At 46.8% G+C, this 19,809-nt stretch overlaps 2 protein-coding genes across 2 annotated transcripts in view; one reads left to right on the forward strand and one right to left on the reverse strand.

The window, feature by feature from the left end:
* LOC306830452 (histone H4 transcription factor) overlaps positions 1 to 18,176 on the forward strand; it is a 29,708-nt gene extending 11,532 nt beyond the window's left edge. Inside the window, exon 11 of the transcript XR_013779961.1 lies at positions 18,167 to 18,176. The gene's annotated coding sequence lies outside the window, so the exon portion shown is untranslated. The remainder of the gene's footprint in view (positions 1 to 18,166) is intronic.
* LOC306830451 (mediator of RNA polymerase II transcription subunit 13-like) lies at positions 1,077 to 19,774 on the reverse strand. Its single transcript, XM_079353973.1, has 30 exons — positions 18,884 to 19,774; positions 17,906 to 18,140; positions 16,947 to 17,115; positions 13,620 to 13,765; positions 13,062 to 13,259; positions 12,726 to 12,920; positions 12,468 to 12,624; positions 12,268 to 12,375; positions 11,447 to 12,166; positions 11,146 to 11,362; positions 10,582 to 10,612; positions 10,374 to 10,495; positions 10,191 to 10,281; positions 9,852 to 10,048; positions 9,556 to 9,755; positions 8,122 to 9,011; positions 7,834 to 8,001; positions 7,482 to 7,705; positions 7,150 to 7,345; positions 6,659 to 7,052; positions 6,315 to 6,531; positions 4,636 to 4,827; positions 4,327 to 4,550; positions 4,068 to 4,210; positions 3,808 to 3,966; positions 3,520 to 3,702; positions 3,272 to 3,420; positions 2,609 to 2,773; positions 2,159 to 2,259; positions 1,077 to 2,030 (listed from the first exon to the last, which is right to left on the reverse strand). The coding sequence occupies exons 1-30, from the start codon at positions 18,947 to 18,949 to the stop codon at positions 1,898 to 1,900; spliced, it is 6,390 nt and encodes a 2,129-aa protein (XP_079210099.1). The 5' UTR covers positions 18,950 to 19,774; the 3' UTR covers positions 1,077 to 1,897.
* Between the last annotated feature and the right edge of the window lie 35 nt (positions 19,775 to 19,809).

Raw genomic sequence — 19,809 nt, forward strand, 5'->3', positions numbered from 1 at the left:
CAAAAAAAAAAAAAAAAAAAAAAAAAATACGAGATGTCCGGAGTTAGCCCGGGTAGCTGTTGTAAATAATTTAAATTAAAAACTAGAAATTGAAGACTTTGAGGGTCAAATATATTTTAAAGTAAAAAATAAGCAGAGCCTTAAGGGATCAAACAATATTGTCTTGCCTAATCAACAACTTAATAACTTGCAAGTTGTACCTCAAGTGTTGTGTGTGGACATTTAGAATCCTAGGTTTAAAAAGGAATATTAAAAATACTATAAATAACTGGAGCTGTTAATGTAATCATAATAATAAAAATGTACCCAGTTTATCACTATAGTTTCAGATCTCGGTTTTACATCTTTACACAAACGCACACGCGCACTAAAAACTGAACGGAGTATCTGTGTAACTGATCAGGGTGATGAATCTTAAAGACATGAACTGTCTGTGCACTGGTTTAACTGTCAGTGTCTATAATTCATGAACAACTTTGAATACACTAAAAACAACTCTCGGCATGAATGACAAAAATGTGCGTTTTACTCTCTTTTTTGATATTTCAGATCAATGCAACACTCACAGCACAAGAGGGTGCTGTTCGTCACTGAGAGAAAGAAGGAGTCGAAAAGAATGAATCATTTTGATTCTTCAGTAGTTTTTGTTTTTAAAGATGCACTTTCATTGGCCTCAAACACTGTACATGTTGAATCATGTCCAATGTGAACATTAACAGCTGTAAGGCAGATGCAAAAAGCGTCATATTGCATCACATGAAGAAAACTTCCAGGCAAAGAAAAACATATTTTTCTCGTCTCAGGGCAAAATGAGGGTTGGATTCACAACCATTCAACACTACTATCATGTTTCTAATGATACAAAGCTTCATGCAAATGGGTGAATTATCCCTTTAAGATGTCACCTTGGGCAATGCGAGCTGTGGTGGAACTGAATTTCATGCCTTAAAGGTTGAGAGATCTCAGACCTTCAGCTGATCTTGAACATCTCTTAAATCTATTCAACGCCTTCATGTGCGTCTAAGTGTGAATATAACATCCTGTTAGAGCAGAAAAAGAAGCCAGAAGCAACGAGGTGTAAGGTAGACGCACTTTATTCCTAAAACAGAAGCTGCACCATCAGTAGCGGCACACAATTATATGTACACATATACACACACAATTACCTAAATCTGTTATATAAAATATATAATCTGACAATGTACCTTTTAATTCCTCTTCAGAGCTCATTGAGTTACTGTGCGAGAGACTCTGGAGCCGCAGCAGACAGAGAGGTAAGTCTCATCCACTTGTCGGGTGGGACACAAATGCCCAGGCCAGCTTTTTACTTCATTTTTACAGCGTGGCGATAAAAAGGTCTGTACCCTTTGAAAAAATAATAATCTAAAAGCAATCTACAGCAAATTCACTCGGGACAGCTTTTGTTCCGTGTTGTAATCGAGAAAATTACACTTGAAACCAATTCCTTTACAGTGAGATGTACACACCCTCTAGGATTTGTAATATATAAAAGATATTAAGCATTAAAAATTCCACATTTAAAAACTTACAATAAATAATATATGCAGGCATTTCATTAAGATAAAATTTCATAGATTGCAATCTACAGTCATTAAAAAGACATTTTATTCTCCTTTATGAAACGTCCCTTGATCTTCCAAAGTGGATTCTTGGCATCTGGTTGATTGATTGTTTGATTGGAAACTTCCAGTCAGTCAGTGTTGTGAGAGATAGATCAGGGTGGAGGGGGGAGGGGAGGCAGAGGGGCGCCTCCTCCATGTTTGACCTGATGGAGTGTGAGGTCCTTTTTTTTTTTTTGAGTGTCAGGGATTCTACTTCGTGGCAGGAATCCCACATGTCATCCATTCATATCTCTTCAGTTTGATCCTGTTACAGTTCAGAGCATGTTCATGATAAAGTTGTACATCTGTGTGAGCACCACGAAGTGAACGGGCAGACACGAGCGACGGTCCTGGGTGGCAGGGTCGCACGTCAGCCAGGAGAGGGCGTTGTACTGCTCCAAAACGAATCTGTGGCGTGGAAGGAGCGCGCACACACACACACACACACACACACACACACACAGCACTGTGAATACGTTTACCAGGAGGGAAGGAAACGAACACAGAAAAGTTGAAAGCCGACACGAGCAGCTTACCTGAGCACATCGGAGGTGTGGTTGGAGTCCAGCGGGTGGGGGTGTTTACTGGGGAGAAGCTCGTCTGATTGGACAGAAGACACGTGCAGGTGCAGAGAGGCCTTGGGAAAAAAAGACGGAGAAATGACATCACTATCGGCTTCTGAGGGTGGAAAACGGAGTTTAAAGGGTGGGGATAGTTTCAAGTCTTCACTCATGTAAAAGAAAGAAAAGTGCAACTCCATTTATCGGTTTAAATTTTTATAAAATACTGAAAATCTTCTGGTCAGATCTTCAATATTTGCATGATTCTGAAATGTTAACCTTGAAAAAAAATGCATTAAGTCTTAGAATTGTATAATTTATAGGAAAAAAAAAAGACAAAAATGTGTCTAAATAAGTGTTTGCTGTGTGAGTGCGACTCTTAACAGGCTGAAGAAACTAAACATTTCCAAAGTAAGGCTGAAGTACCTTGAGGAAGAGTGGGCACTGGTTCTGGGCTTGAGGGCAGGCCGACCAGAACCAGTCAGGCAGTGGTCCAGCCTTGGCTGTGGAGACAAAGTAGCCCAACGCCATCGGCTGTTGCAGGATGTTCAGAGCCTCCTCGTGGGACTCCATGCGGTCTGCACTCTGACCCTGCAAGACAACGGTGAGGGAACGCGTAAACACACAGCCCAGCCAAAAGGTCACTTCATCATGCTACTATCCATCAAGTGTCACTGAATTTAATTGAAGTCTGCTTTCCCTCTGTTTCATCAGTTACAGTGATACCACGGCATCAGGAGGAGCATTTGATTATTTTTATTTTTAACCCGTCTTCTCTGCGCCTTCTTCATTCAATCAAGTCCATCTTGTATTTCTTTCAAACTTGAGGCTTCAGCGAAATAGTGTGAAATGTTGTTACATTGCACTTCCACTGTGGTTCACTTGAAAACTTTGAAGAGGCTTTATCTCAGTTGGCGATGAGTGAATGGAGGCAATGTGACACTCGATACGAAACAAAACCTCTGCACCACTCGGAGGATGACTCAAAGTGTTCACCCAGGACTGCTTCTCTCTCTGTATTGGTGGGAATGCTGGTTAAGAAGTGCTATAATAGACGCAGACTGTTGAAGTAAAGAAAAGATGACCAACCTTGCTTCCGTCTCCCCCCTGGTGATAGTGGGACCCGGGAGAGTGAACGGGTGAGGTCGTGGGGGAGTTGGGCAGGATGTTGATGAGGTCTGGATCCACCCCCATGTCGTCTTCGAAAAGGTCAAAGATGCCCATGACGTTAGATCCATCTGCAGAAGAAAGTAAAGGTGCACAGAGAGCCTCGGGTTTAACTCCTCTTCAGCACGTGTCGTGGATTAAAGTGACGCCTCGTCAGCTGCACAACGTACCTGGATTTATGGGGTTGAAGTTGATGTCGATGGGCTCTGTAGTGTTGGTGTTGACCTGCACCACGGCTGATGTGGGGAACACCAGGATGTGAGTGCAGGATGTGTCCTGAGGGGTACTTAGCTGTGACGTCTGCATGTTGAGCGTGGTGCTGCGACCGAACACGGAGCCCGTCGACACCGAGTCTGCAGAGACGAGACGCGGAAAAAAAAAACACCGTCAGAGCTCGAGTCGACTTAAAAAAAATGGTCCGAATACATCGAAAGAATAATGCTTTCGTTTGCTTTTACCTGGCATGATGACAAAAGATCCCTGGGGCTCCATAGCAACAAGACAGGCGCTGAGGATGCTGGGAGTGTCTGCAGCGGAGATGCCACACAACCTGCACGTCTCCTTCAGACGTTTACTGAGAGACTGCAAGTTCCTCCTGCTCAGCAGAATGCTCCAGTCTGGAACGAGGAACAGAAGAGAGCATATCAGTGTGTGTTCATCTGAGCTGCAAGTTCTACAAACACTGCAAGTGTGTGTGTGCGTGTGTGTGTGTGTGTACCTCTCAGCTCGCCGTGGCCCATTCTACCGAGCCGCCCAATGACCACCCTCCATGGCAGCGATGTCACCTGCACCAGGCCGAGACACCACTCCCACAGCTTCTGCAAACCTACCCGCCTGGCTGAGCCCTTTTTCCTGCGGGCCCTGAAAACAAACGCACCAAAGTTATTGAATATCAAAAACTGTTTGATCTAGAACTCATCACCGTAGGAGACTGACGCACGGTTTCCTAACCTCAGCTATTACATGAGCGTAAGTACCTGTTGGGCACATCAATGCTGATGATGCAGGTCTCCAGTAGCTCTCCGTGCTGGTCGGTGCAGGAGGCCAGCAGCCAGCGCTGGTCATGTGACAGGCAGTAGCCGACAAACAGGACGTTGTACTTCTGTGATGCTTCCCCAAACGTCTCCCCGAGCTCCGTCTGCTTGTCTTTGATCGGAGCCAGGATAAAGGGCGGCGTGTACAGACGCAGACACTCAGGCCTCTGCGTGACAGGAATACTTGTTACGTTTCAATAGACACCACAGAGTCAGACTTTGATTGGTGAAGTGAACAGAACAACACGGTACCTCTGGGTTCTTGAGCGCCATGTCGATGGCAAGGCCGGGGCCAAAGCCCGTCAGAGCCTTGAAGTTGGTGGAGTTGGGCAGGGGCCGACGACACTGAGTGAACACGGAGAAGGCCAGAGACTTGAGGTGTTGACCGTAGAGGTGACGCTCCCCGCTGTGAACCGGCTGCAGCAGGTACTGACAGGGAACGATCTGAGAGGAAACAAAAAAAACAGGACCGCCATGTTGACATTCACTTCTTAATCCTATAAATGTTAGCGTTTTACTGGAATGCTTTAATATGTGTAACATTGAAGAGAAAAAAACCAAAACAGTTTCAATTAATAAAACCCTTTACAGCAGTCCGTTGGGGATATTCAGCAGGAGGACTCTCTTTATAGTTTTTTCAAATTATATTTTTTTGACAGTTTTTGCATTTTTTTAAGAGGACGGAAGACAAGAGACAGGAAGTTCTGCGAGAAGAAAGAGAAGGGAGAATGACGCACAGGTCCAAAGCCAGACCTGAACCCACGGCTGCAGGGACGAGGACCATAGCCTCCACTGACGCATCACTACCGCCAGGCCACCTGCGTCCCCCCCGGCAGAAACACTTTCGAAGGAGGGAACTCTATGTAATCTGTGAGCTGATGAGTAGATGTCCTTTATAACTGGAACATGAACAACATCCCAAAAGCGGAGCATTCACCTCAGCTATCCCTCTAAAACAAACCCGTGATGCAGACCCTCCTCCTCCCCCTCCAACACTCACAACTCGAGATCAGAGTGAGGCATTTTTATAAATCTGTGCGTCTTCCGGTACTTTGGAGCTTGTGACTCCATCGCTGTGGTTTTTACTTTGGTTTTTCTCCTGCAGACGAGTGTTCAGCTGGAGCGTCATAAAAAGCTTTCAGCAAAAATAATGATGAAATGGGAGTTTTATTGTGAAGGCTTTGTCGGGAGATGATCAATAACACTGTAGAGAGTAAGAGTATTTACAGCACCTTTTTTTAAAAATTATTATTATTATTTTTTTAAAGTCTTCTGACTACTCAAAGTGTTTTTACACCACAGGTCACACTGACACATCCACACGCTGATGGCGGAGGCTGCTGAGTCACGTGAACATCAGAAATAATCCCATTCACACACATTTATGCGCCGCTGACGGAGCAGTGGGAGTAACTTGGGCGTCTTGCCCGAGGGCACGTCGGACATGTTGCTGCAGGAGCTGGGGATCAAACCTCGGACCTTCCCGTCGAGCCACAGTCGCTCTGTCATTTTAAGGAATGCGTTTATTTCATCTTCATGTGAAAAGAGGCGAATAGAAAACAACGACACAAAGAAGGATATTAAACCTGCCTTTTTTGTGCCAACGGTGTAATTAAGCCATTACCTACTCCATTAGCACATTCACACCTCTCGTGTGTTTTTTTTAACACTCCCTCTGGCATGTTGATGCAACCTTGTGTTACTACATCACCTCTATTAGTGAGTGCTAACAAGTCCCCTGCTCCCCCCTCACCTCCCTTAGAGCCTGCTGGTTACCTGCACAAACAGAGCTGACATTGATACGCCGTTTCCTAAACCACTCGATTAAACGTCACCTTCTATGACCAGTTCAGTTTCAGTGGAAGGACATTAAAACACACTCATTTGACATTTAAAAAAAAATAAAAACAATTGCTTTTGTTTTCCTGTACCTGTACTGAGACGGCGTTTCGGATGCGAGCGGGGAGGAACTGCAGCATCTCCATGTAGCAGCGCAGCAGGCCCAGCGTGTAGGCGCTGGAGTGGACCTCTCTGTCCGCGTCTTCGTAGCTGAAGGGGTCCACGATGTAAACCACGATGGCGGGCGGGTAGGACACGGCATGAGACTCTCCATCTGTTGGCTTCCCCACTTTGTCCCTCTCCATTGTGCTGTTGAGAGAAGAGGATCACGTTTCAGAAAAAGATAAAAGTGCAGGGAGTGGAAGTTATATCAGGAAGAGGCATTTCAATATCCAAACATCTGGATGAGAGATGTACTGTGCTTGTGGGCTCTTACCTCTCAGGTGCCTCGGCAGGCTGTTGAGGCTGGCTGGCAGAGGGTCCGTTTTCTGCTGCCCCCTGTGAGTTTGACTGGGGTCCGTTCTGAGATGAACTGCCCTGCAAGCCCGCCGTCCCAAACGGTGAGTAGGAGCTCGGCTTCGCTGAGGTCATGCCTCCAATCGCCTGCGTGCCTGATGAGGAGGAGGAGGAGGAGGAGGAAGAGGAGGGAGGGGTGCTGTTGACCTGGGCAGAGCTAGTGCTGGAGCTGGTAGTGTTGGTGCTCTGGGGTCCCGAGGAGGAGCTGGACGAGCCGGAGGTCTGGGAGGAGGAGGAGGAGGAAGAGGGGGCCACGAAGGGACTGCGCTGGGATAACAGAGAGCTGTCCAAAGACTGCTCCGACAGGTACGGAGCTGGAAAAAAAAGGTCAAAAGGAAAGTCATCAGATACAGCTTTGATGAAAATGCAACCTTGCTCACTTTGATTTCTCAGATTGAGTAAAGAAGTTACCGAGATCATAGCGGCACACTTGAGCAAAGAGTTTGAGTTTATTAAAGGCTTCATTGTTCCCGTCCCTGGCAGCCATCTTAAGGAACCAGTCACTGAGGGGCTGCTCCATCATGCTCCTTCCGTCTTTGGTGCCGACCTTCAATACACCCTCTGGGTGACTCTTACAGATGGGCCTGTGTTGCCCAAGCTGGCATGCCTGTTACGAAGAAGGATTAAAAACCAACAGCGTGTGATTCATGTTATCAGACCATGGAACTGTTATTGTAGGCATGTTGGAACAAGGAAGTGTGTGTGTGTGTGTGGGGGGGTTTATCCCGCCAGATGCGGCGTACCTCGTATATCGCACTCAGGTCTTTGAAGAAGGTCTTTGCTCTCCCGAGGAGAGCTTCGTTTTCTGGGCAGACGACCACGTATCCGACGTCTCTCTGGGAGCCGAAAGGATCCAGAAGAAGCTTCTCCCAGTAGGGCAACCCGAAAGGAGACAGCACCACAAAATCGTACTCATAACCCACCAAAAAAGTGGGAATGGGCAGAGGCTCAGGAGACTCATCTGTGCCTGTATTGGGGGGGGGGATATGTTTTTTTATTATTAGGCATTTGCACAAGTAATGAACCTGCACAGTACTTCAGAATGAATCTCGTGAGAGTGAGAGACAGTGAGAGAGTGTGACTCCTTTCACATACCATATGATCCCCTCCCAGCCATCTTGTGGAACTGCTGCCAGGTGAGCGGTCCCTGGACCCCCCACGAGCGCACACTCCTCTTCTTCTGGATGGTGTCCTGCAGCACAGGCTGAAGGGACAACAACACCCGCAGGACGTCCTGAGAGAACAGCTTGTTCATATCTGCTGCTGCATGAGGGAGAACAGAGATGAACAAAAAAAAAGGTCTTAACTTCAATAGAATTTGTGGAAAACAAAAAAGTAAACATCAAGTCCGAATAGAAAGATAAGGACAGAAGAAATGCCTACATTTGCATTTTGGCCACTGATGAAGACATGTGCTTTTCACTAGTGTTTCATCCACTTTGCCTCCAGACATGTTGTCCATGAACTGCCTGCCATGCTCCAGCGCCATGTAGCAGTCATTGTAACAGTCTCTCTCTTCCACCCTCAGAAAAGAGCTGGGGGCGGAGCTAAGCTTGGGGTAGTCCACGCCTGCCATCGGTGAGAAGGGGTTGGTGCACTGGTCCTGCAGGAGCAGGATCAGCTCGTCTGGAGGTTTCTCAGCCAGGCTGCCAGCTTTGTGCGACGCCGAAGCCCGCAGCTCCTCAAAACAGCGCTCCGTGTCCCGGCTTGAGTCCGAGCCCCGTCCCACCACGTCCAGCTCGTCCTCCAGGAACAGCCCGGCCGATTGGCCGAAGCGTCGATTGGTGACGGCGCTGAAGCCGCAGGTGCAGGGGTACTGCGCCTCGCCGTTGTCCTTGAGGTACACGCCTACGTCGGCGCCTCTGATGTTCATGTTGCAAACGCAGACGCAGCAGCTGTCAAAGTTGCAGTCTTTGAAAAGGTTCATGACGGACTCGGACAGAATGAGGGTGACGTAGAGGCTGTGAGCCTCGGGGATGGAGGGCACGGTGGCCGGCTCGACGGAGCTGAGCGGTCTGCAGGTGGAGGGAGTGGAGGCGGGGGAGTAAAGGTCAGAGTTGTCATACTTGAGAGAACCCTGGACGCTGGATGGGCCGCGGGGCGTCCGTGGAGTGCGTGGGGTGCGAGGTGTTGGCACAGAGAAGCGTGGCGTGGCCGGGGAGGGAAGGATCCCGGTTCCGCTGTTGCTGGGAGGGGCGCTGCTGGACATGAAGGGTGTGTGAGTCTGAGGGGTGTAGGTCTGACTGTAGTCTGGCTCCACACTCGGGACGTTACTGTCGAAAGAGAAGAACGGAGATGAACAGGGAGGAAAACCAAAATGGGTCTAAAGTGGAGAAATCTCAATTCAAAAATATGTTCTTTCCAAAAGGCAGCCAAAGAAAACTGACGGCTCATCAAATAATCAGGTTTGAAATATAATATATAAAATAGCACCAGTCTGTAGGGACTGGACACCAGAGGGTCCCGGGTTCAAGTCCCGATACAGACCAAGAGTGGAAAATTGTCTGGTTGCTGGAGCTGACTTCCTGAGCACTGCTGAGATCCCCTTAAGCAAGCAACCGACGGCCCCAACTGCTCGAGTTCTCTTACATGTTCTAACTCGGTCCTCGCTGTGCATGTCAGGAAGATCCTTTGTGTGCAGCATGAACACACTTTTTCTTCTATATATATATATATATATATTTTTTTTTAAAAAGTCATTAAATCGCTTTTAAAGAAACGCAAACATTCGAGTCCAATCAGGAACAATTCTCTCATTAATGTACGTTTCAGAGAAAGGCCCTGATTTTTTGCTAACACGAAGAAAAAGGAACTGACCTGTCTTTGGTGAGGAGATTGACATTTGTCACTGGGGGTATGAGTTCCATCTTGCCCATGGTCCAGCTGGGCGTATACACACAGTCCTCTGGCAGTTTGATAGGCAGCAGACACTGGCTGGGTAGCGTCTTCAGGGGGGCGTACATGGAACAGCCGATGAAAACCTGACTCGTCTCGGGCTTGTACACAAAGGAGAAGTCCTACAGGCAAAGAAAGAAGAAGTAGTTAAAAAAAAAAAGTGATTACACTCCATTTTTCACTCGCTCCTCAGATGGCAGGTGTGCAACATGTTGTACCTTTATTTCAGATGGCTTGGGGCTGCAGAATCCCTCCTCCACCTCCATCTTGAAGTGGTTGTTGAGCTGGCTGCCATCCAACAGGGTGAGGCCTGCCCCTGCTTCGAGGCTGTCCTTGCTCCCGGAGTTCATAGGGGAATATCCCTGCTGCTCCAGGGAGGGAGGGGTGGGAAACATCTGGTGCAGGTCTGCTGAGCCTAAACAAAAAAAAAAATAAATATATATATATATATATATACACACACATACATATATATATATATATATACACACCTTCTCTTGGAACAGGGTTATAAAACTTACAATGCACATTCATTAAATCATGCCACAGCTACTTACTTATGCAAGACAGGGGGTCCAACGTGGCTGCTTTCGCGTCTTTACAGCCAAACTTGTCGTCTGTGCCAAGTCCACCTCTTTTAAAACCAGGCTGTGGAGACAAGGGAGAGCAAAGCGTTACACTCGATCCGACGTCCATGTCAACAGGCTTTACAGACCGACATCGGCAGCTGATGCACTTACTGCGAGCTCATCCTCATCGGAATTGAAGATTTTATCCAGGTCGCTGTAGGACACGGCCAAGTCGTTCTCATGAATGAGGCTGGTCGAGGCCGAAGGTTTATTACCAGAAGAACCCTGACCATCTGCAATGTAAAAATGGATTGGAGGGGTGAGCAACGAATAGGACACCATGCCTCAAACACAGGCGATTTAAAGACGGCTTTCTCACCTTCTCCTGAGCTCCCAGTCCCTTCATCCCCCTGGGCAACGAGAAAAGTCACAGAATTTAAAATTACATTGTAGAGACACAGATGAAATCATTTGGCGGTACTTCAAGTAACCATGGAAACCACTTCTATTTTTAACAGATTACAAGGCTGTTGTATATCCAGAAAATCTTGACACATTAAAATGTAAGATGTAAAGTTGAACCCAGTGGGGTTTTTTTTCTTTTTCCTTTGGGGTCCACCTCAGTAGACTGAACATTTCAGCTTAGATGCTAACATCGGGGTGTATGTGCAGCATGGTTTGGATGCGTCCTTTCAGGAAATAAACACCCACAAAGCTGTGCGAAGTTAAAACGTAACTTGACGTACGCAGAGATCAAAACAAACCTTCCAAGTGTTCACATGAGGCGGGCAAACGACGCCACTTCCACACTCAATGAACAAATATCTGTAAGTCCTCACAGCGCCGATCGAAGGGACTGTCAGACTGAGTCGGCACTTTGCACCAAAACATTCCTGTGTTACACTGAGATCTCATGACGGTACATCCACACACACACACACACCTTGTGTTTTTTGTTGCCCTCTCTCTCAGATCCGGGTTTGTCCTTTTTATCAGCGAAGGTGAACTCATCGTCTCCCTCAACGAAAGCGTACGGGTCTGGCTCCTCACTGTGGTCTCCGTCACCTATGGCAGATGCCAGATGGCTGTTCCTCCGCTGGGTGTAAGTCTTGACCAGCTCCTCGGACACTTTAAGAGGGTGCTGGGAGCCCGACATCAACCTGACGGGGATGAAAGGGTGAAGATGAAGCCTTGCTGTTCCATGTCGTGTTAATGCAGGTGACTCTAAGACATTGAATACTCACTCAGTGATAGACACGACACTTTCTGATCCGGCGCCTCCCCCACAATCGTCCCGCATTTTATCGAAAGGGAGCAGCGGCGTCTGGAAGCTGGACGCCTTCTTTCTGGGCAGGTTAAAATACTTCCAGGGGTTGTGGGTGGAGTCTTCGTTGGGGTTGATGGCTGAGCCGACAAAGACGGTTGGTTCTAATGTTTCGTTGTAGTTTGGGGGGAAGGGCAGAGGCAGCGGCGGCATGTTCTCCAGCTGAGGCTCCTCAGACGAGCCCTTCTGTGGCAGAAGGCAGGGCTCCACTGACGGCGGGTAGAACGCTTGGTGGATGGGCGTGGACGAGCTCTTCATGCCGCCTGGAGTCATGTTGCCTTCGACGTGATCGCAGGGATGCGGGCTGAGAGGAGGCGGGGGCGGGGATCCAACGAGGTCGGCGGGGGGCCCGTGGGTGTGCAGCGTGGGCGCTTTGGAGGGCACGGCGTCGATGTGGTGCAGGCTGGGATACGAGCCCTCCTCCTGAGGTCGAAGACAAAGCCTCTGGCTCTGCGGCTCCAGGGTTTGCTCCTCGCTTACAGAGTTCCGGTGGTGAAAAGGCGTCTGCGGCCTCTTTTGCTGCTTCTCCCCTTTCTCCAACTTCTCGCCCAGCTTGTGTTTGGGGGTGGGCTGAGCGGGCTGGCCTGATGAAGGTGGGTGTCCTGAGGTGCTGCTGGATCTCTGTTTCTGATTCTTATGTCTATGAAGAAATAAAATCAAAATCTTACAAGGTGTTCTTTTTTTTTCTTCTTTTTTTTTTAAATCCAAAAATCTAGAATCAACACTTTCTGATCAACAAACCTCGAGCAGTAACAATGTGGCCTGTGTGCGGGCTCCACAAAATCCCAAAGTCCAGATTTGTCTGGCTCCTCCTCACAGGTGCCGTTGGTCAATGTAGTAAACTTCCTCCTGTTAAGATAAGGAAATAAAACTTACGTTTCAGACAGCACTCAGTTGAGTTGAAATTGTCACTGTAAGAAGAAAGATGAGAAGAAACATACTTGTGCCCTGTACGGTTTGTGTTATACTCCTGCCACACACACTCCACCATCTGGCTGGCCAGCCTGCGAGGGATTTTACCTCCATGCAGGGTGTTGTTGCAGCTGAAGCCGTCGGACGCAGAGGACAGCTTGAGCCACCTCTGGGCAGGCTGATAATCTACAAGAAGAAAAAAAGGGAAGACGACAAGAAAGTGTTGGTCAACTTCAACAATCGACTGGTAAAGAGGGTTTGAATCTCGGTGCAGCTCAAGGTCTCACCAGTCTGAGCCTCCTCTGGTGACGTCGGAGGAGTCAGGGTGACAGAGGACATGGCGGGGTCCCTGTGAGTGGCCTGTCCCTGCTGTGCGCCACACAGGCTCCCTGAGGTGTTGACCGAGCCCTGAGGGACCAGAGTGGGGACGTCGGACAGGGGAAGAAGCACCAGGCAGGACGGATAAACCATCCTTACTCCCGCTGCAAACAGAAAAACAATTGTTCATTTAAAAAAAAAACCAAAAAAACCTCCCGGTGCTTTAAATCATTTGATCACAGCGGATGAAATCACTTGAAGTTCAAATATGAACTCTTTACGTCAAGCTGATAATAACGCCTTACCGACGAGGACCTCCACAGCCGCGAGCGAGTCGTCCTCCCAGTCTGCATCCTCGGTCTTGTCCTCTGGGACCTCCTTGGGATTTGGGCTGATGGGATAGAACTGCCTCCACTCTTCGATGAGCTTCTGCGTGGGGTGGTCTGACATCTTGAAAGCCTGACCGGTGAGGGTCCCATTCAAACCGTACGGGCTCAGGATGACTGGAGTGAAGACAGGACACAAGTAATACAGCAGGACAACTTAATACAAAGCATTTAAAGACATTAAAAAAAAAGGTACAATACTTGACATTTTACATTTTTACATAGCAGATGTTAAATATAGTCTGACTAACTATAGCACTTTTCTCAGCACTGTTGTCACTCACAGGACAATTGACAATTTGGTTGCAGCACTAAGCGAGGGGGTGATGCACTGAGGGACAGACAAAGTTTGACCGAAGAAAAGGTTTGGTTTTTCTTCGGAGAGTCTGGTGCTAGAATGCGACATCTTCCGTCCTTCTGCTCTGAGAGTGTCGGGTTACGTCTGTAAAACACCGTGCACGGTCGCTGGGCTCCTACCTTGCAGCGGGCTGGAGCCTTGCTGGGCGAGACTGAGGTGCTCCTCGTTCAGTCGCTGAAGAGGCTGATGTTGGGCGATCTCCACGCTCGTGCACACGTTGCTGTCGCCGTGTACGAAGAAGGTGAACGTGCAAGACAGGTGCTCGCTGCAAAAGGGGGGGGGCAAAAAGAAAAATGAGGAAACGTACTCGACCAAACCTTACAACATGTACAACTTTAATCTTTGCAATCAGTGCATCATTTGAAGAAAAAAAAACTGACATTCAACAGGATGGAGAGGAAAGAACATTTTAGCTGGGCACTTTAAACATAGTGTTGTCAGGTGACACTGTTTCAATCTTCATCAAACCTCCTCCCAACATAGAGTCAAAAATACCCAACAGAGATTATTATAGCCCTGAAATGTTAAAAAAATATTCTGATTTATTCCCCAACTACTTCTGGAAAGCCAGGCAGCTAAATGCACTTAAATAGTACTTGTTGACATGGTTGCTGTAAAACCACATCGCACACTCAGCATTTTCCAAAGACTGCCCTGTTTACCAGCCAAAGAGGGCAGGCGACAGCGAGGCTGCCAGACGCTTCTGTTCGAGGTGCTGCACTGTTGCCTCGAGCTCACACACTTGTAGACATCTTTTATGGAAGAAAAAAAAAACAGAAGCTAAACACCGGCGAGCAAGAAAATCGCCTCCTGTTCTGTGCAACGCCTCCCGTTAGAAAAGCTGCTCTAACCCTGCGAAAGCATCGACAGATCTGCCAGAAGGGAGCCGAGCCAGAAGGGAGCTGTGCATCCAACGCGAGTCAGCCAAAAAGGCCGAGGCTCAAATTAGCTTGTTCGAAAACACCAGCCCCACTTCATTTAAGAGCGAGCTAAATGTATGTCACCAACTTTTAAAAAAAATTTTTTTTTTGTGTGCAAAAGGTGAAGAAATGCAGCAGGTCGCTTCCCTCAAGTTTGTATTTCTACCAACAACAACACAGACGGGATTAAAACTTGAAGTTAGAAAAAAGGAGAGCTGCAGGAGCTGTACAATAACCCTGGACGACGCGTTGCTCTGTTTCCTTGAAATCGCTGAATTGATGTCGAAATTACAGTCTGCGCTGGATGACTTTTTACTTCCAACCTGTTCTGAATGTGTCATGCAGAGGAAGCAATTATGAAACTGGATTAATGATGATATACTACATCACATTATGACATCGGATCACCCCCCCCCCACAAGAACTCCAGGATGACTCAGAGAAAGACGCCTCTAGTTGTATGAACGTTACTACTGTGAACTGGATTCACCAATCAAAGAACACTCAGGAGCTGAACCAAAGCAGGTGGAGTCGTGTGTCGTGCTATGCTATTTGAAGAAATCTGGACTTTCTTCAATTTTCAACAAGATGATGTCAGAAAGGAGGAATCTCCTCAGGATAAGACGCACTGTCACCACTCCAGATATTTCAACTCGGGATGTGTCTAGTAAAAATAACAAACAATATCAAGACCTCTATTGATACCATGGCAACAAGAATACAAGTCCTATTACACAGATGATGTAAAATACAACCAATCTGTGTCATTTAGACAGTGGTGTGTTTTTGTTTGGAAGCTTTAAATAGCATCGATCAAAGCGGAGGAGAATGAATCGCTTCGAAGCTTCTGGAAAAGTCAGCGACACGAACATTTTGTCAACCCCGATAAGAAGACAACTGAGACGTCACAGCTTCAAGCACTATTCTTCAGACGCAAACTAAACGGTCAGAGGCTGTAAGAGGAAATGGATGAAAGGGTGAAGGTTTCAAGAAGAGTCAAATAAGGCGAATCTGTCCAATATGGCAGCAATCACATGCGTGACACTCGTGCACATCATGTTGGCCGGCCAATCTGTTCGACACTTTCTGATGATCATTCAGCCAATAAAACACACGTTTGTCTCTGCTGCTATGTTTGTCGACAGCAGATGTGCCGCTTCTTTTTGTGTTGATCCTCCAAACTGCTCACACAAACTTTTTTTTAAATTATAAAATGGAATTTTATTTAAAGTCTTTTACTGTTAAATACCTACAGGACGGATTTTTGGCTTCCCCCCCCCCTTTCCCTGTAACAGCAATTTATCACATTATTATAAAATCAAAAGTCAACTGACATGTGAGCGTATGAAGAGCCTCTTTCTCACCCTCAGACGTGTCTGCGACGCCCTTTACAACTCATCTGTGTTCAGAGCGTCCCAGGCGGTGTGAAGGTGTGAGGAACATGATGTCCATTGTTGTGTTTGTGTAGGTCATTCCAGATGTGTTTGTTCACCACCTTATTTGCCTCTTTGAAGGTTTATTCTCTGATGGGCCCACTGCCCAACAGAAATGTAGTTTTGCTTATGTAAATTATGTAATCTGAATTTTTTGTGTGGCTCAGTTTGGAGAGCTGTCGTCGTCTTTCAACTGGAAGGTTGACGGTTCGATCCCCAGCTCGTGCAGCAACGTGTCTGATGCATCTCTGGCCGAGACGCTTAACCCCAAATTGCACCCTCTGTTTCTTTGGCGGCGTATGAATGGGATTAGTTACCTCGGATGGTCTCGCTACATAGCAACTCCAGCCATCAGTGTGTGAATGGCATGCTGTGGTAAAGCGCTATCCAAGCTCAAGTCTGTTTCGGAGAGAAGCCGTGTATCGATGAATTATCGCCGCCACACTCAGCAGAGATCATAAATCACAGCCTCACCACGCTTGTTTGAATCATCTCAAACTTAAGACACGCGAGTCATCAGCTAAAACACACCTTTAAGCAGGCAGACCTGTTGTAGTGGAGAAGCAGTAAACAGTGAAGCCCCGTCAGACACAGCATGGAGGCGGTGCTGTTCGGTCAATGAGTGTGTAGGTCTGCCTGGCTCTGCTAAGAGTCAGAGTGAAACACGCACAAGACCAGGACTCACAAATCCCTCTCTTGGTACTTCTTGTTACCTGCTAGCGCGGCTGGCAGCTTGAGCTACCGGGTGTATGACCTCCAATCAAATGAACAGCAGTATTGTAAAAACCCACGTTGTGGCAGAGCATGATGCCGCTGACAGAATTGAAAGCCGTTTACCGACCACCACTACAGGAAGTGTTGGGGATTCATTTCACAAAAGCTGGCGAACGCACACAATCTAGTGTGAGTCTGTTTTAAAAAGACAAAACCAGAGAAACAGGTAAAAGCGTCCAGCATGCACATGTTGCTGTGACGACACGATGAGTGGCAGTGGAGGTATTTCCCCATGTGCTCAGGCAGAACCACACCAGCTGTTGACCTGATAGGTAAGACATAATGCCAGCTCCCTTCCCTTTTTAGGAGCAGAACATACCTTTTATTTATGGTCTTCTCTTCCTTCTGGTATGGCTTGACAAACCACTTGCCGATACGAACAAAGCCGCGGTTCATGAGACACCGTTCCAGCAGGTTGTGGATGGCCTTAAACAGGAGCGTCCGACACTCGTAGGAGAGGCCGCTCTCCCACTCGCCATCCTCCTCACCTGAAACAAAGCCGAAGTGTTACAGCATGTACTTATGACAGACAAACCTGCATTTTTTTCCCGATTAATGACAGCCTTAATGTTTTGATGAATACTTAAGTCAACGCAAGTTTCCAATTCTACACTACACTGAGATACTTTCTTCACACATTAGCTGATATCGGTGAAAAAAAAAAGTCTCTCTGCCTTCACCATTACCTATCCATGTTACCTGCTTGAAACACTTGACCCTCTCAAGGCGGGAGACATGGTGTGGTAGCTACAAAGAGGCAACTACACCTCAGATATCTACTATCAACACAGTGGAAAATAAAGGACTGTGTCAGGTGAGTATGACGCACAATTGCTCGCTCTTCTGCTACCAAACAATCCAATGCCTTCGCGGCCGACGGCCGATGGATTCCAAAAGGCTTCAAAAGATATGTTGGCCACAATTTGGTTTGGCTATCACAACATATTATCATCAGGCTTTGGATCATTAAAACTGCATTAGAGCTTTTCTTTTTTTCCGCCACAGCTCACAGTTGCTGGAATTGTGATCAAACACGAAACAAGTTGAAACATGAACAGTGTCTCCACAAATGAGCCAGTTTTGCCTGCAACGTTCTGTCAGCTCAGCAGCTCTAGACAGACATTGCTAATATTGACAACCAACGAGGGCTAGGAATTTTGAATATCTAAATAGTTGTGCGAACTAATATTGCAGAGTTATATCTGTTGAGTTGTTGTTTACACTAAGTAATCAGATTTGGCATCAGTGAAATGAATTTGGATTTCATGAGTCACTTACTTGAGAGCTCATTGTGGATAAGCTCAGCAAAACTGGGGTCATCTCCCCACCAGAAAAGCCAGAGCTCTCTGCGACCCGGGGTGTGGTGCCTCCTCCACACGCTCAGCACATCTGCCGCCAGGCATCGGCTGAAGCTACACAAGATAGGGTCCTCTTCGGTCACGGGGAAAAGGATGGGCGAAGAGGTGGGTCCTTGCCACACAAATCGTCGCCATTTTATTCCAGTCAAATCAGCCTAATAGGAGAAAAAAACAAGGTGAGACTTTACACACACACACACAGCAGAGCTGCACAGCACTGGGCCAACTCGTCTGTTGTTGACTGCATAACTTAGTGTGTGCTTGTTCCTCTACACGGACAACACGTAGAAGTGAAACTGAAGGCTGCTTGTTCTGTCAGATGGAAAATTAGTCTCAATGAAAAGAAAAAAAAAAAAAAAGGTGAAAGTGATATTTGCTGACATGAAAGTTAAGAAACATCTCAAATATGAGACACCACAAGCATGACTGAAAAGCAAACTGTTATCAAGTGATTTACTAAGCAGTTATCAACTAGTGAAGCTCCACAGATACTTATTCTGCAAACCGGGTACTTAGTTTAAAATATGAGTTATAATACTGCTTATTAATGCAGCGTCACTTTAAAGTAAAAAATTAACATGTTTGGTTAAGTTTTTAATCATTCTCCTGCCCTGGTACCATCTTGTACCTTAACATTTAGGTTAGTCAGATATCAATGTGGCTAAGACAGTGTAATGACGCGATCATGACTTATCTATGTGCATCTATTGTTTAATACGGTAACCATACAGTGTGTGCTTGTTATGAAACTTAGTTTGATCACGATTTACAAGTTGGAGGCCCGATGCCTTTTACGCCAGTCTGCATCTGACGTTACAAAGCTTGTTGCCTGATTAGCCAAAATGGCTTTCTGGCCTCTCAGTAGTAGCAGAGCTAAGGCTAACTAGCGCAGACTCACCAGGCAGAAAAGGTTGGAGTGGCAATCCTCCAAACTGGCCCCGTTTGGTACAAAGCACGAACTCATCCTTTCACTGCGTCGTTGTCACGTTAAAGTCCATCGTCTCAATCACCATCAGGGGGGAAAGAGCTGGTCTACTTTAACTCGTCGGAGGAGAAGCTGTAGTATCCCGTTGACCAACTTGCTAGCTACAACAAGCTACAGCTAAGTCAGACAGACAACTTCCAGCCGGCGCTTTAGCCAACACTTAGCCGGGTAGCTAAGCTAACCCGCAGACAGGGGGAGTCAGAAAAACTGTAAGCTTCCAGCGATTCAATTCATCAATCCTATTTGAAAATGTATTGTCTGATCTGGCTAGGCGCAAGCTTGCGGCTTCATAACCTGAACATAAAATTAAAAAACACTCTTCGTTAATATTAAACGGACAGACCAACGTATAACCAAACAAAAGAAAAAGTTACATGCGCAATAATAATAATAATTAAAAAATACGAGCTCAGAAACTAAAAAAACTTCACCCCCCAAAAAAGCTTAGTCCCCTGGTATGCTAATGCTAACACAAGCTAGCTGATCTGAAACAATTTTCAAAGCAAAGGAACTCTCCCCTCCCCCTGATCTCTCCTAGCCTGCTAGCACAAAAGCTAACATACCACAGCTAGCCTGCTAGCTAAATAAAACAATTAGCTACACCGCCCTCATTTCCACTAAAACTCCCGCAGAGCTCCGTCATACTCAAAAATTACTCCTACTACAGAGAGGATGACAAACGAAACGAGACTACTCATCGGCTACTTCTTCTCTCTGCCTGGTCCATGGGTCCAGCAGCAGATTTCCATTATTTCAGTTCATGGATTGAATTCTTTAATGGCGGCCAGGAGGACAACTCTGCCTCTCATCTCCTATTGGCCAATTTGCGGCGATGGGGG

This window comes from Symphodus melops, assembly GCF_947650265.1.
Source record: "Symphodus melops genome assembly, chromosome: 10".
In the NCBI taxonomy this organism is placed as follows: domain Eukaryota; kingdom Metazoa; phylum Chordata; class Actinopteri; order Labriformes; family Labridae; genus Symphodus; species Symphodus melops.

Coding starts and splice junctions, on each gene's coding strand:
- LOC306830451 (XM_079353973.1), bottom strand. CDS start 18,949: ATGAGTTCGTGCTTTGTACCAAACGGGGCCAGTTTGGAGGATTGCCAC. Junction 9,756..9,851: donor CCAAGCCATCTGAAATAAAG/GTACAACATGTT, acceptor CTTTGCCTGTAG/GACTTCTCCTTTGTGTACAA. Junction 6,532..6,658: donor CCTGCCGAGGCACCTGAGAG/GTAAGAGCCCAC, acceptor TTCTCTCAACAG/CACAATGGAGAGGGACAAAG.